Source organism: Pipra filicauda, unplaced genomic scaffold, assembly GCF_003945595.2.
Source record: "Pipra filicauda isolate LSUMZ 115617 unplaced genomic scaffold, ASM394559v2 scaffold366_size716523_pilon, whole genome shotgun sequence".
NCBI lineage: Eukaryota > Metazoa > Chordata > Aves > Passeriformes > Pipridae > Pipra > Pipra filicauda.
Window position 1 is genome coordinate 665,793 of NW_024104494.1, and position 17,442 is coordinate 683,234.

The 17,442-nt window shown below is 39.0% G+C and overlaps 1 protein-coding gene across 2 annotated transcripts in view; it reads left to right on the forward strand.

Moving 5' to 3' along the window:
• CDH2 (cadherin 2) overlaps positions 1–3,831 on the forward strand; it is a 118,352-nt gene extending 114,521 nt beyond the window's left edge. For both annotated transcript variants that reach the window (XM_027731326.2, XM_027731323.2), the window contains exon 16: positions 3,037–3,831. In XM_027731326.2, coding sequence (XP_027587127.1) covers positions 3,037–3,243 — 207 coding nt within the window. In that variant the 3' untranslated portion in view covers positions 3,244–3,831. The remainder of the gene's footprint in view (positions 1–3,036) is intronic.
• Positions 3,832–17,442: the final 13,611 nt, after the last annotated feature.

A 17,442-nucleotide genomic window follows, 5' to 3' on the forward strand; every position in this document is an offset into this window, starting at 1 on the left:
GTGGTATAGCAGGTGCAAGGAAATGTGACTTAGTCCACTATCCCAGCAGGTTCCCCTGGTCCCAAGTATGTGCCCCAGAAATTCTGTTGTTGAATGAGCTTCTCTCTCCAGTGAAAACTTTGGGTTTTCAGATCAGGAAACTGTAAACCAAGTAATTCTAACAATTCTGCTGCTCTGAGATTCTTCAACACATCTGGCAAAAACTGAGATCTCTCTTCAGAAGCTGCTGACAACACCATGGCAGCAAAATCAGTAGAAGCCACTTCTGGCAGCCATTTGTTGCCTTTTCAGTTGTGCAGATACAGAAGGCTGTGGTACCACCCACTGAAAGGAGTGGCATAATACACAAAAAAGGTGGCAGTGCTGAAACCAAAGGGAGCTTCATAAGCCGATATCACTGCCAGAGCTGTCAGACATGCTGCAGAACCCAACAGCAACACCCAGAAGTAGACTGGGTACGTTCAAAGCATAGGCTTAGCAGGGGGAGAGTGAAGACATCATAGTATTTCTTTCTCATTTTAATTTGTAACCGTCCACACAAATATAGGAGAAAGCTTGGTTGTCATTTGAAGAGTTAGATACTAAGCTGAATCACTATACTATGAATCTGAGGAATTTTAATCCAGAAGATAAGTGCAAATGTTAGTGTAACTTGTGCTTTAGGGTTGAATCAATACCTCCATAACGTGACCCATAGCTACATTCTCTGAATGAAATGGATTACACTGCTAGCACAACCTTTGAAACTGTGAATTTGTTAGTGAGATACTATCTTGTAAGTCAGTAGCTCAAACCAGTTTTCTTTTTAAATGCTATCGTGAGATACCAACAGCAAATTGAAAACAAAAATTACAGCTTCCCCTTTGGAAAAGCATATAGAAAGAGGCTGCCTTCTGCCTTGCCATGGATGGCTGATAGATATCAGAATCTCTGCAGTGATGTAGGAAAATGTTTTGCTGACTGATTTTATTAATAAATTCTTATCCCATGGTTGGCTGGCTGTAAGTAGGTGGAACTGCAGGGAAATAGCATTTCTTTTCCAAACTGACTTTCTAAATGACTTTAACACATGGATACCTGGGATTCATACCTCAGCACTCCTTAACCTCAAGTGCTATTTATTCTTCTTCTGTGTCACCTGTGTTCCAAATGCATGGGTGTCTGTCATCCCAAGCAGGCTCAAGGAAAGATATAGATACCATAAAGCCATTTACTGCCTAAGAAATAAAATTGAATTTGTGCATCAGCAGCAGAAGTTGAGAGAAAGTCTTAGAACTGTCTGCTGCTTTGAAGTTGGTAAGGAGAGTCTTCCAGCACTGGCAATTGCCTTTTCGAAATCTCAGATCTTTTGTGCTTATTATGGCCATCAGGATGGGAAACGCCAAAGAAGAGAGATAACAAGCATCACCAATTATTCTTATCAGATAATTCAAAATTGTGCTTCTAATGCAGGCTATTAATAACCTGCTTGATGTTGTTGCACAACATGAAATGATCATTTCAAGTCCAAAATGTGTTCTTGATTAGAGGTCATTAGTTTGATAAATACGCTGGGCCTTTCCACCACCGATTTGCAAATTATTTTACGTACATTTTGCACACATCTGAATTATTTTAGATAGGCAATAAAGAACCAGGATTTGCTTCTACCTTATCAATGCCATATGCTTTAATTAATAGGTTTAGCTGTAATGTGTATTTCTAGAAGAAAAATCAACATCTGGTTCCATTATGTCAGATTTGGACTAAACACACTTGAGAGTAAAACAGACTTTCCTAGAACCAGAATATGTTAAATAATTTGAAGGAGGCACGCTCATTCCTTCAAATAAGTGGGAGTATAATAAAGCCATTCTTTAAATAAATAAACATTAAAAATTAAAAGCAAAACCAGCACAAATAGCACTGGTTAAAATTAATAGTGTGCAATTTAAAATCTCAGCACAGCCTTATAGAATTCTGGAAGATAGATTATCCTATGTCAGTGACTGCCTGAGTAGATCCTATTCAAAGTGGAAGATCTTGAAAAAAATTGCTAATCCCGTGGAAGAAACTGTGAGGCTGAAAAATACAAAATATAATAGTCCTTTTTAACTTCAGAGTTCAGCCTTTTATATTCAACATGTCAATCTTCTGTGGGTAAGCACAGAGCAGTTGTCTCATATTTTAAAATTAGTTACTCATATAATTTTTTTGGGTTGGACTTATGTAACAAAACAGGGAGGGAAGAGACTTTTCTCTGTAAATGTGGTTCTTTCCTGGATTTTCCTCTTACTCTGTTTGTGTTGGTTTTAGTTTGGGTTATTAAGTTCCGTAGACTAGAAATTTAAAATTACTGAAGACCCACTATTCTTGTTTTGATAACTTCAGTACCTTGAAACGAGAAAACAAAAATGTTTATAATCTTGTATTTAGCTTTGATATCGCTCTGTGCGTGTTTTTTCTGAAGAGCAGGTGGAATCTCATGGGTAGCTATGGGAAAACACATAAGGCTTAAGCCAACATACCATACCTTTTTCTCACAGCAGCCTACAGAGGTGCATGAATTTACAGGACTAACTAAATAAGGATTTTGGCACATGCAAATGGACTGCAGGCCAGAAAAGTCAGTGGGTATGTTATTGGCCATGTGAGATGGCTGTTAAAGGGAATCTCTGCAAACATGCCTATTTCTCCTTCCCCGTCTGCCTGCTTAACCATTCTCATATTGCCCATGCTGCAGGTTGTGAGCTGTATAGCTCTGAAACTGTTTATGTATTAGCTTTGGTCCCAGTGCCATGATGCTCTCTTAAGGTTTTGTTAGACCTGTAATTGCAGCTACATTTGAAATGTCCAGTGCTGTAATGCTGGAAACCTGGTCATTCTAAAAGGAGTTACAAAAATAACTGTCCTGTTTTGCACTGAACAGGAGAAGAGGAAGAACTTTGTTTTCTCAGGTGCTGCTTAATAGATGACTGCACTGCAGTATTCCAGTTATGTTTTGTCTTGTCCTCAGATACAGAACTTTATCTTCTTTTCTCCCTCTCCTTCTTGCAGGGACTTAAAGCAGCTGACAATGACCCTACAGCCCCACCATATGACTCGCTCTTAGTCTTTGACTATGAAGGAAGTGGCTCCACTGCTGGATCCTTGAGCTCTCTTAACTCCTCAAGTAGTGGTGGTGAGCAAGACTATGACTACCTAAATGACTGGGGCCCACGTTTCAAGAAACTTGCTGATATGTACGGTGGAGGCGATGACTGAACTTCAAAGTGAACTTTGGTTTTGGACAAGTACAAACATTTCAACTGATATTCCCCAAAAGCATACAGAAGCTAGGCTTTAACTTTGTAGTCTACTAGCACAAGTGCTTGCTGAAGGCTTTGGCTTAGGCTGCAAACCAATTTGGGCTCCGTGGAATATCAGTGATCCAATGCTGTTTGGAAAAAAATATTGAGCTCAGTTACACTTGAATTTTACAGTACAGAAGCACTGGGATTTTATGTGCCTTTTTGTACCTTTTTCAGATCGGAATTAGTTTTATGTTTAAGGCTTTAATGGTACTGATTTATGAAATGATGCATTAAAGAGACAAAATATGTTGGGGTGGGGAGGAGTAAGGTGAAACACAATATGCTTCAACATGCTTTTGTTACATCGCATTGCTTTTATTAAAATAAGGAGATTAAAAATAAACAAAAAAATCCTCATGGAACAATTTTATTATCTGGGAGAGAAGACCATGAGGTGGAACAATGTACATTACTTCTAGTTTTAGATGTTAGGGGACTTTTTTCACTAAAATTCTAAAACTTATGCAGCTGGTTGCAAATAAAGGGAGTTTTCATATCACCAGTTTGTAGCAGAATTGATTTTTTTTTCTTAATGCTAGAATGTTAGACACATTTTGGTCTTAATCCATGTACACTTTTGGTTTGTTTTTTTTTTTTAATTTCTAGTATTTTTTTCCCACTTCACTGTAAAAAATGGTATGTGTACATAATGTTTTATTGGCATAGTCTGTGGAGAAGTGCAGAAACTTCAGAACACGTGTATGTATTATTTGGACTATGGATTCAGGTTTTTGCATGTTTATATCTTTCGTTATGGATAAAGTATTTACAAAACAGGTTGCAAACAAGTGACATTGATTCAATTGTTGAACTGTAGTTAGAGTACTCAATATTTTTTTTATTTTTATTTTTATTATTTTTTTTGGTTTGGGGAGGGAGAAAAGTTCTTAGCACAAAAAAGTTTTACATAATTTGTACCAAAAAAAGGGGGGGGGGGGGGGGGGGGGGGGGGGGGGGGGGGGGGGGGGAAGTTGGCCTGATACTGGTGGCACGAGAAAATATACAGTATGTTTTGGGGGTGGGGAGGGATGGGAGAAGAAGCTTTCAAACTGGAGAGACTTCTGAGAACAGCTTTGCCTCTGTATTGTGTACCAGAATATGAATGATACACCTCTGACCCCAACGTTCTGAATAAAATGCTAATTTTGGATCTGGTGCTTGGTTTGGCATTTTTTTTTCTTCTACCTGAGCAGCCCTGACTATAATAAATAAAAAGTGCATAAAATGTGTTTGAATTTTATGAGAATTTATATGCACTTCTTTAGCATTTCATACTTATTGCTGGACTGAAAATAAGCTGCATATAGAAGAAAGCCTGGCACAAATTTGAAAGGCAAGTTCCCCAGTAAAAGCGAAGTAACTGTGCTGGGATGTCTGGGAATTCAAAATTTTCAGTTCCACATGGGTGGCTAGCTCTTTGGTTTAATGTAAATTATCTAAATAATAGAACTTGCAATATTTTTGGCTCATTTCTAGACTGACAGTGTAATGATTGTGTGATTATGCTGCAGGTTGCGTAAATAAAATAATTTGCAGATTGTGGCAGTCATCTGCCACCTGGACTTTCTTATACTGAAGGAAAGACAAGCCCCTGCTAACTTCAGGGCACACCAAGTCATGTCCATCAAGGAGGTGCTCGTGGTCATGGAGCCCCATCGAAAAGCCCAATTAGGAGATTAGTCATTACTAAACATGTTTCTGACCTGTTGCGATGATTTCTCTGCAAACAAAGTAAACGTAGGTACAGCAGTTCTGTCTTTGTTCACTTTCAGCAATGTGCTCAGGTCCAGTGTCTACATTTACAGTCATTAAGGACCTAATTGTGAACAGTATGAAGCTCAAAGTCAGCAGAAACACCACAGTTCCTTAGTTGAGAGAAGGGGAGCAGTGGGAGGGGGTCCGGCCTTTGGCACTGGCATAGCAGCCTTCTGTGTTGGGACAGCTGGATGGGCAGGGAGTTAATCTGGGTAATGCTGTTCACTGGTGCCACTTCAGTGCTTCCTCAGCACTCACACTCTAATTTGCATAATTTGACTGTGACTTTGGGAGGTAAATCCTGAAATCCAAGTTGGGGAGCGTTAAACACTGCTTGTGGGGTAACTCCACTTTTTGTGGGCATGTCTCCTTTCTTCCTCTTGCTCCTGACACAGGTGAGAAGTAGCAATCCTCAGACTGGGATATAGTATTTCAGCCTCTGCATGCCTGGCTGTCATTTATCTCGTGCATTTACAACTATACCTTGATGCTGTAACAAAGCCTTGATTTTTCAGTAGTGTGTCAAAGTTGCCAATGACCACCTGTAAACTATTTCCATAGTTTGCAGAGTGAGGGGGAAAAAAGATATAGATCAGGACACAAAAATGAAAATCTGACCATGCATAGTTAAGTAAGGAAAATTTTGGTGAAGGGCAGGATTTAAACTGTAAATGCATGTTAAATAAGCAAAATGCTGCTTTTAGCACATTGATTTTCTGTCTTATGTAATTTATGTATTTTAAGCATAATTCTATTATTATTACTTGGAACAAACAAACTAGAAAAGCTAAATGAACTTTAAAAAATACAGAGGGGGAAAGATCTGTGAAAGATTTCCAGTTTGAGCTATAGCACATTTTTTTGTTAAAAGTGGGCAGAGGTTATCTTTTATGAGCATCTGGCTCTTCTGTGCAGCAGTAGGAGGTTTATCTTGATCAGACAATCTTCCAGCTCTATCTGCAGCTGCTTTGAAATTGTAGCCATGGTTCTCAGACCTAGTGTTAGATCATCATTGTGTCTGCTGAGCAGAACAAAAGGCAAATGATTTTTCTGCATCTCAGATGCTTATTCAAGAAGAAAAAAGACATTTGAACTGATCCTCTTTCATCAAGTTTCAGTTTGGTTTTTATTCTAGAAATGGGCAACCAGGTTTTGTACCCATGATACATGCTTCAATCCCAGCAGAGGACTGCACTGAGAGGAAGATGGCTGAGTTTTGACCCTACAGTTATCCTGGGAAATTTTCACAGCCTAATTTGTAAATGGGATTTGGCAGTTCTACATATTATCTCTGCCAGGTAGACACCATATCCAAGGCAGTTACTGGCAAGAAATGAGGCCTTAGGAAATATAAACCTTTCTACAATTTGTATTTTCTCTCAATGATAGTCCTTCATAGCCTATATCCTTCTGAACTTCATGGTCAATAAAGGTGGAGAAGAGTGGTTTTGGGGAATAAACATCTTAAATGGATACCAGTGACTTTATGTGTGGATGGATCTAGCTTACTGTGTTTTCTCTGTGATTGCCAAATATTGGTGAAGAATGCTAATACTCATCCTGAAAACAGACTAAAGTCTACTTACCATGCTCTCTCCAAATAGTTCAACTCTAAGTGTTTGTTCTCGTGCCAAAGTAGCAAAGTCACTAAAAGCCACGTGAAGGATGCTCCTTGGGAGTTCTGTAGTATTGTTTTTCGAACCTTAACAGATTCCTTACTTAGAAGAACATTTGTATCTACTCTGCCATGGTCCCATTCACCTTAACACGCAAGGCAAAACCTCTTCTGACAGGTGATGAGACACACAACCTGGAAAGGGTCTCTCAAACTTGTCTGTAGTCATTAAAGATGTCTCATGTAAACCGCTGCCAATTCTTCATTTACACAACTATTCCTACCTTCCTGCTAGCGGTGGTAGTATGGTTTTTGCAGATTTACCTTGATGGGTCATAAATGAAAAAGCAAAGTCCCTGCTTTTACCTCAGTCGATATTTAGTATTCAAATAAAATCAGGAAAGTCACTCAAATGCTTTAATACCTAATTCACAATGGTATATTTTATACACAGCCAAGGATGATATAGATTTTTATTATGTCCTTCCTTGTTTCACTTCCTCTACATTTATTTACATAACTTTAATTTTTAGTCTTTCTATAGAAAAGGTTCTTTCCTAGGAATATTGTTAAGGCATAGGATAATTGCACTTTACTTATATCTCACTGGAATAATGAAAATCTTTCCCCTTAGCAACAAAGCTAAGGGAAATGGAAGTGGAGAAGAATGGCTAAAGAAAAAAGGCTAAGTGCTCCTCACAGGGACTCAAGGTGCCTTCCATCATACGGATAGGGAAAGAGCATCCCATTTGTTAGGGACCCTTTGATCAATCAATGCAAGACACTCTCCAGCCAAGCTGCTGCATCTGTACTGGCCAAACAGCTTTTTTTGGTATAACGGAGAACTTGGAGATGCCCCTTCTCTGTAGCTCCCAGTATCAGTGCTGCTGCCTTTCCTGTTGGGTTACGTTCCAGCACTGAGCTTTCCCAGTTTTCCCCCTCAGTTTACATAGATAGTTGAACACTGCCAAATCTCACATCAGATTCTATATATTCTTCAGTTTGCAGCCTCAAGGAATCAAGTTCTTAATCTTGTTGTTTGGTTGTTTTGCTGTAGACTTCAGGATGTATTCTCAACATAGAAATAGCTGGGTAGAGTTTTCTTCCTTCTCAAAGTTTAATGTCCTGAGCAGTATTTTATGCATGAAACCTCTATGGGTTTCTAGAACATCTAAAAATGCAGCGATTGCCAGTGGGTACTTATAGTCAGATTTCATATTTGTATGCTCTCTTGATTTTTCTGTCACAGAATGACATACACTGTGGTGAAAATGTGAATTGCAACAGCCCGCTTAGAGTTCTTTGGAAAGATCAAGTCAGGGTGAGGTGGTGGACATGTACTCTCTGAGTTGCTCTCCTTGTAGCTCTGGCTGCAGAGAATGCATTTGTGTGTATGTAACTTTTGCCACTCAGAAGATTCAAGCATTGTCGCAGATCTCTTGCCCTTTTTCCCTGAGCACACAAAAGCCACCCATGTGGGACCCTTGGAATGCAAAACTTGGACCTCACAAGCACCGACACATCTCTTCTTTATGCCTTGTCACCTTTACAATTGGTTACTGCCTAGACAAGGTGGTCATTATTTTCTATTGGCGTCTGTCTTTCTTCTCCTCCCCTCACCTTGTGAGAGACTAAATTTTAGAAAGTATTTAGGACCATTTGTCTCTTATTAACAAAGGGAATGTGCTCTGGTATATGAATTATTCTTGTTCCCTGATGTATTTCCCATCTAATGCATACTTTTAAAGCCCTTTTGTTTTGCATAAACAGATTCTACTTGGTTCTCTTCGCAAGGCTGAGAGAATGTTTCTGCATTTGTTTCTGTTTCCTCTTCCCCATTTTCAGTTTCTGTAACCATTTCTTTTGCTGCTGTTTTCAGACCTTGAATCAATATCCTGTAACAAAACAAAATGCCAACCTCCTCTTCTTTGAAGTGGCTATTTTTTGTCCTCCTAGTGGAGCACATTCTTGTAGACTTCCTATTTTCCTGTGTTGCATTGTGTTGCACCCAGAAAAAAAATTAGATTTTGCATTGTTCACAATGGATCATATTTGTTACTATTTCTTAAAATATATTCATTTTGAGACACTTTTATTTTTTTTCTTTTAGCACCAATGCATTTATAAATCTCATAGTGGTACAGTACACATTTATGTAATTTCATCAAACCACCTTCAGGTGTTTCACTCCCTCCCAAAGAGCCTAAATACTGGTTCTGAAAGCAACATATTTTGCTCTGGGTATGAATAATGAATAGTAGCAATGAGGAAATTACTTTATATTCCTGCTTCTTAAGATAAAATTTGTTGATATGGTATGGGTATATATAGACAGATCTGTGGGCCCACCCATTCTGTGTTCCAAATTACAGCAGTTTGATTATTACATTACATTTGTTATCTGCAGTACTGCAGAGTGAGCTTATAAAAACCCAGCTGTCTCTATGTGCCATAAATCAAAAGTAATGGCTAGATAATCAAAATTATGTTCCAATTCTAGAACATTCATTACTGGTGGCATTGTGTGAAGCAGATATAAAAACAAGCAGTGTGCTAGGATGATTAGAGGGAATTACGCTAAAAACGTAGAATCATTACTGGTATGTTTTGACTTGAAGTTAACAAAGAGCAGTTTGCTCAGCAAGGTTATTTCAAGATAAACTGAGAAATAAACAAAAATTAATCTTTTAGCCTGACCTAGTCAGGAAGCAATATTCAGTGCCCTATCTTTCTGAGAACTGACTTTTCCTCATTTGGGCAAAATGAGAGCAAACAAGAAAATGACCAAAAATAGTAAACCCAACCCTTAAAAACCCTTCATGGAATGGGAGAGGCAACTTCAAAGACCTTCTCTGCTGTCATGTTTCATAACAGAAGAATTCCAGGCTATTGCCACGTTTTTTGATCTTTCCATTTTTTTACGTGGCAAGAATTCACACTGACTAGAGCCCAAATAATCTGACTGCGGAATGTATAAATCCAAGCTCTAACTTTTGAGTTAGTAACTTTGGTGTTTCCTGTTGTTTCTTGTTGGTATGACTAATTAAATATTTGCTATTCCCGAGAAAAGACTTTAAAGCCTTAATTACTGTTTGGGATGTAAAAAACCCCAGTCCATGCTCAGTAACTGTACCTTGGTGTTTACATGCTGAGAGAATGCCATTATTTTGAAAATAATGAGCTTTTACGTGAAGATCTCTGGAAAGCTCTGGACTTTACCGTGAAGGAAACAGATCACAAATCCTTTGCATTTATTTACAAAATATATTGTTTTCTGGACATTCCCACTTAGCCTTCGTCTCTTTGGAGGCAAAATTGAAATGGCAAGGTTTTCATATGGGATGATGACCACAAGGAAATATTTTGAACCCTAGCCTTCAGGCTTGTCCTTCAGAGGCTGGAAAGCAATCCTTTTTGCCGAACAGCAGTCCATCAGGTCAAGTTCTCATGAAAAATTTTTCCCCTTTAAAACTCAGTAGTGTCAACATAGATACTGGAGCAACGCACTACAGAACGTAACTGAGAGTGGCAGAACACAGCCTTCTGAAAGTGGGTTCAGAGCCAAAGCTCCTGAGTCAACTGAGAGGCTCCCACTGTCAGTACCCTCAAAGCAGCATTCAGTTCAGAGAAAACATTTACATCTGTAATACTCCTGAAGCCATATATGATAGCATTTGAGGCTAAACAATCTTGAATCACCAGTAATATATGCATGAATACATTTTTTTCTGAAAATAGAGACTGACATAACAATTCCAAGTTGTTATCAATTGTCAGTTGGCTTCCTTTTCAAAAATGTCCTTTAATGACTTCATATTTTTGATAACTCACTTTATTCACAAAGGTGCTTTGTTTGATGAACTCTGGACCAAGTTGTGATGACAGGTGACCCTGTTTAAATGAGCTTTTACAGAAATCTATTTCAGAACTGAGTATTTGGAAGAGAATTTTGATGACAATTTTGCTGGCTGATGGTCTCAAAGACCACTAGACACTCGGACTTTTCGTAGCTGTCACAGGAATATCAGATCAGCTACCATTCTGGAGGAGAGGGAAAAGATGATGCTGTGAAATTAGATTTCAACACTACTCCAGTCATACATAGAGTAGCAAAAAGCATATAGAAAAGTGCTGGGTCTTGAACTATATAATGTATAAGTATTTATTGCAGGTTTGTGGGCCACCTGCACAGTGATTGTGGTTTTACAAGCATAGGATTCATATTCAGTCTCAAATAAATATCAGGCTTTTCTGAAGATTGTCACAAGGTTGTTTATCCTCCCAGCTCACAGGAATATGATGCTCTTCTGCATATTTGTGCATCTAATTGGAGGGGAGATTTTCTCCACCACTTGAAAATCCTTACGAGTCTTAAGAGTGTAAATTTTTGTTCCTTGAATATAACACTGTGTGGGATCCCCCACAAAAAAAAAAAAAAAAAAAAAAAAAAAAAAAAAAAAAAAAAAAAAAAAAAAAAAAAAAAGGCAAGCAACAACCAACCAAAAAAAAAAGTTTGAGAATGTCCACTTAATAAAGACTATAATGAAATTAGAGTAGAAAGGGTAGATTATAACAGCACCACATCTCCAACACCATAAAAATTTGCCCATTGCAGAAAATTAAAGAGATGTTTCATAGCAACATCATCTAGTTGTGACCTTTTTTTAATTCTAAAAATGAGTAAAAATGGATATAATTTTAGAACTAGAGAAGTAAGGATAGAATGGGCACTTATTCTGTGATCTTGAAGATTTGGAACTTGTGATCCCCCTCAGTGAAAATGAAATTGCTTATGTCAACCCATCTTTGGCAGACAGCACCTCTCATTGATTTTATACATAATTCAGCACAATTGACAGCTTTTTCAGGACAAGCTGGAGACTGATATGTTATCAAGGCTAAATTGCTTCTCCCTCCTGGAAAAGGGGGTCTTTTGAGGCCTCAATTTATGTTTAATGGTGTAGAGTTGAGACTGTGAAGAAGTGGGACTATGTTATGGCTGATGTGAAGACACAGTGAAGTATTGGCACAGTAAAAAACTGCCTCCACCGAAATTGTTACTGTCTTAAGATATCCAAAAAACCCTTTTTCTCCCTTTGTCTTACCCCAAAGTGCAGTGAAAGAAATCAGAGTACCTTACCAATGTTTATTTTTGCATATGCAGTACCAAATATATTGTCTGTGCAATCAGTGGGCAGGCCAGTCATGGTAAGACTTATCAACAGGAAAGCTGATGGAAAAAGAGCACAGCATCATTACTGATGCTCTTCTGCTTTTGTCACCTGTTGAATTGCTCAGACAAATAAGCAGCTGTGGGGTAAACCTGCGCATAAAACTGAAATTTATCCATTTTCTTTAACTGTCTGTGTCCGAGTTTCCTCCAGGGCTCTTGGATGGTTATGCTGAGATGTTTCCAGGGTAAGAGTGAGCACACATGCACTTCTCATGAAGTAGCTGCTAATCCCCACCCTCCTTCACACCACAGCAATTTATGTACTGGCCCCAGCTGCCCTCCAAAGGGCTTCTTGTACAGTGGTAGGGGCAGGCAAATGTGAAATAATAAGGCTAAAGGTGCATTTTTTTACTTCATCCTCCCACCTTTGCCGAACAGCTGGTGCACAGCTCTCATTGTGGTGGCTACCCAGATGGCCAGTCTCTGGCCACCACACACCTTGTGCAGGGCCAGAACAGAACAGAACAAACTTCTGTTCCTGAGCTGGATGTCCCCAGAATTCCCACTGTTATTTTGAAGGACTAGCTAAAATATCTCAGCAGTTTAGGAACAATAGTAGCAGAAACCCATTGTTTTATCTTATTTTCATTTTTTCTTGTGTTTATGCGAGTCCCAGATGAACATAGTCTTCATTGATGGTATGCAAAATTCAGTGCATGTAAGAAACTATTCTTGCAGTGTAATCAGATAATTAGATGTTTTGTCGCTGTCTTGCACTGTTTAGTATAAAGTACTTTGAATGACAATATGGCAGCTCTTTTCCAGAAAATTTTACAGGCTGCTTGTTGCAAACTGCAACTTGATTTTAATTGGGTGTCCGGAGATTTACTTCTAGGAAGGTAATAACCTTAGCACAATAGCACAAAGCTGCATCGTTGCCAGTGTTGTAAACAAAGGCTAATTTTCCAACAGACTTGCTCTTTCTTCAGTGATCAGGTTTACCAAAAGAAGTAGAACCTGATCCCATAACTTCTGCAGACTCTGTCATATGCAAAGACATGAGCAATCCAGGTGGCATTGTGTGTGAATGAGTATTTGGGGGTGGGGGCTGACAAAGGAGAACTACATTTTGAAATAATAACATGAATTTTATTGAAAAAGCATTGAGTTGTTTGCCCTCTTATGATAGAAAATAGAAATTATTTGGCTTGCCAATCAGACCTAGAAATGTGAAGGTGAAAAAAAAGCAGCCCAAAACCTCAGTGTAATTTTGAGTCAAATGAGGTTTGGATCAAACTCAAAGCAATTTATTTTTATATACTGTCCTCCATACAGAGTATTACAAAGCAGTTTACAGGGAAAGTTAATCATCAGAAGCTAAAGGGAAAAGATTTTAAAAGCAAGAATAATTTGGTAGCTGGGAGGAATCATGGGGATTTTTTATTGAAGTTCTGAGAAAAATGAGAAAAGTTCTAGGCAGAGCACTTTTTTTTCTGTCTCTTGGTAGGCTAAATACTGCATTCAGTTGTGTCAGAAAATGGCACATTCTTTTTAATGACACTGCTTTTGAATGGCTCATCTTGTCAGAGACCCATGTTAGTGTCACCCAACCTCAGATCTGCTCCAGTTCAACTCTGAAGAGTAGCAACGTAGAATACTGGCCATAATTAGGAAACACTACTGCTGAGATAGAGCTTCACTTATTTCCCCCTTTTTTTTTAATAAAACCTGATGTCTTCAAAATATTATCCACTTGGTCCATTTTGAGGTTGATATTAAAAAATATTAGAACAGAATGCTGCTATTTTATTATGATTTTATGGATATGAACACACATTTACACCCATACCCACACATGTATGCAATATACTCTGCTATTTAATATTTTCTATACTGGGGAAGAATCCCTGATCTCTTTATTCAGTTTTTCATAGCTGCTGAAACCATTCAGGCTAGGCTGATTTACACTAGCTGAGAATTTTATTTATTTCAGTTGCTTTGTATTTGCAGGTATCAATCAGTATTTCTGAGAGTGATGTTGTAGTGATACAGGATGTAGAAGGAGCAACAGAGTAATCGAGTCCAGCCCCAAAATGATGGGTACCCTTGGAGTCATCATTCCCCAGGCTGACTTTCCCTCCAGACTCTCATGGGCACCCCAATACACAAAGTGCTTTCCAAACCTTCAAAACACTCCAGGCAAACCAGAATTTTCACCTGATGGCTCTTCTTCTTTAGCTGAGAATGTCCTTCCCTGAAAGAGAAAAATAATTCCTACTGCTCCCTATGTCATGTTCACTGAGTGGTCTTTGTCTTACACTAACAACTCAGCCTGGAACATACCTCAGAAAACAAGAAGAAAATGGATATGAATACTTTTGGTTTGGTTTGGTCAGCTTAAAATCTTAACCAACCCAATCATTTGTTGCTGTTCAGATTCTCCAAATTCTTCCAACAGCTGTATGTATGAAGTGTCAAAGAATTTGATGTATGAGTGTCAGCTTGGTGGGGAGATGGGGTCCTACCAGAGCCTGGAAGCTGTTCAGCCACTTTTCAGGAAGGAAAAGGAGGTGTGAAATAGAAGGGATCAATTACAGCCCTACTGTAAACAGAGAAAAGGAAAGGGAAGAGGTGTAAACCTATACACAGTGATGGGAGTACAGCAAGGCAGGGTTCTGCCTCTTAGCACTTGCCCGGAGAGGAAGCAGCGCTCCATGCTGCACCCTGGTGAGCTGCTTTGTTTCTGCGTGAGTTGGAATGTGCTTTATTCTCACCAGCCTTAAGTATGTGGTAGAATACTGCGATAGAAAGCTGTTAGTCTAGCTTACAGAAGAGATAAGAAGATGCAAAATGCTTTCCATTTCACATGGGTGATATGAAATGCTTTTGTTGTGTATTCAATAAGGGTGTCATTTTAGGAAGCACTAACTATAGGAGATTTTATGCCTCAAGCTTTCTTCAAGAATAGTTTCAAAGAATATTGTGATTCCATTCATCACTTTTCTAAATGATGACCTCTAACCACACAGTTTTTACTCAAGTGTAACTTAACAGACCTTGATATTCATGTTTATTACTGCAAGGCAAATGTTGAGCCCATGACTGTCCGTGTAAGAGAATGATGATGACTCAGATGGTATGTGATATTGTGTTACAACACTTGTGCATTGTTATAACACCAGACTCTGGATATTAGTCTCTTCCTAGTTCAAACATTTTTTTTTACTGAAAGCAGTGCTTGCCTCACCCTCCAAATTGCCCTTCAGTCTGAAGGTGCTAAGTTGTTTTTTTTATTCACACATTTTCACTTAAAAATAGGGGTTCCTATTGCAAAAGTTTGCAGCATTTGGAAACAAAAACATTTGGCTGTAAAAATCAAAGAAGAAAATACTTGCAATGAACTTTCTAGTTCAGAAACTTCAGAAAACTACTGCTGCCTCATATTTGCTCTGTGGTCACCCAGATCTTCTTGTGAGGCCAAAGATGCACAAATAAACGCAAAATGCATCCAATCTCTTTTGCTTATTTGCTCTTTTGATATTTTAGCCCTCACTTCCCTGTCTCCTATGATTTCTTTGCTTTTCATACTCATGAACTTCCAGCTTTATCTGTATTTAGTATCTAGTACAAACAGGTCTTTAGGAAACCGGTAGGGCTGCGAATTACTTGTTCAGGAGGCCAATCCTTCTTGGTTTAACAAGAAAACAAGACACGCACGTTAGCTTTTTTTTCTCAGCCGACTACTTTTAAGATTCACAGCTCACAGTATTGTGATACCAATGGAAAAAAAAAATCAGATTTCTAAGATTTTCAAAGGTGTCCTTGATGCCCACTACGTTCCAAGCTAAATTCTGTTTTGAAGTTAAAAAAAAATGCATTTGGTTTATGTTGCACAGTTTTGGTAGCAAGCGAGGCTGCAGGAGTGGCCTCTGTGAGAAGAAATCAAGAGTTGGCCCCATGTGGGCCAGAGATGTTTCCAGCTGGCTCAGAAAAGGATCTGCTGCTGCCCAAAACTGAGCCTCTCAGCAACACTGTTACAAAGAATAAAAAAACGTGAGGTAGCATCTGTGAGAGGAGTGTAAAAATGTGTAAAAAACAGCCCTGCGGATACCAAGGTGAGAGAGGAAGGAGGGAAAAGAGCTGCTCCAGGTGCTGGAGCAGAGATTCTCCTGCAGCCCCTGGAGAAGAACGTAATGGAGCAGGTTGTACCCCTGCAGCCCATGAAGGACCGTGGTGAAACAGGTGAACATGCCCTGAAGGAAGCTGCAGTCCATGGAGAGGAGCCCTTGCAGGAGCATATTTTCTGGCAGGAGCTGCTGCCCATGGGGCACCCATGCTGGAGCAGCTCTTGAAGAACTGTTCTCCATGGAAGAGACCCCATGATGGAGGAGGGGAACAGTGAAGAGGAAGAAGTAGCAGACACGAAATGTTATGGACTGACCACAACCCCTACCCCCCATTACTCCCTCCCTACCTCCTCCAGAAGAAGAGTTAGAAATGAAGGAGTGAAATTGAGCCTGGCAAGAAGGAGGAATGGAGGATGGTGTTTTAGTTTTGTCTGGTTTTCTCACTATCCTACTCTAATTGGCAATAAATTAAATTCATTTTCCCCGGGTTGAATTTGTTTTACCCATGACAGTAATTGGTGAGTGATCTACCGGTCTGTATCGTGACCCTGTCTTATTTTCTCCTGCATCTGTTGAGGAGGGAGAGTGAAAGAGCAGCTGGGTAGGCACCTGGTGGCCAGCCAAGGTCAACCCACCACAAAAACATATCACCAATAATATTTGAGTGGCAGTATCACTGCATCATTAACTTTTCAAAACATATATAGAAACAAACACACACACTTGTCCCTTAGTTCTGTCAGCTCTGTGCAGCATGAATAAAACAGTGAAATATCCTAGGAATTTTGCAACCCTAAGGATCTGAGAGAGGAGAGGCCAAAAAAAAAACAACGCTGAAGGGAAGCTGGTGAAACAGATCCAGGGGATTGAATGGGTTTAAAAAAACAGCAAGTGGTTTAGAGCTGTAATGAGGAAAACAACCCTCTGGTTCAAAAGCAACTGCTTTCTTGTCCATTTGCAGGATAATCAATATCTCATCCTAAAACATCTGTGAGCAAATATAGAAAAGAAAGAATGTTTTATTCTGGAAAAGATTTGCTGACCCAGCCCAAATTCCATCAGAAATGGAAGGATAAATAACTTCAGAATATTGATAATGATTCTCAAGGGAAAAGAGCTGAATAAACAGCACTGAATAAAATGTAAAATTGCATTTTATCTTTCTGTTTTCTTGTAAACCTCTGCACTAGCAGACCTGGACTGTATCTGCCTCTAGCATTTGATCAGAATTCTTTCTCAGTCAGCCTTTTTTGTTTCCCTCCCTTATTTTAAGCATAATTATCAGATTGATAAATATGTGCATCAAGCATAGCATTAGCAGAGCCTGTGTTCTGAATTACTGTGGGATTGGTGCTTCTAGGGAGCACAGGCAACTTAGGACCAGAAAATGAGCATGTTTCACTGAACAGATTATCTTTTTCAGCTAATAATAATTCATAT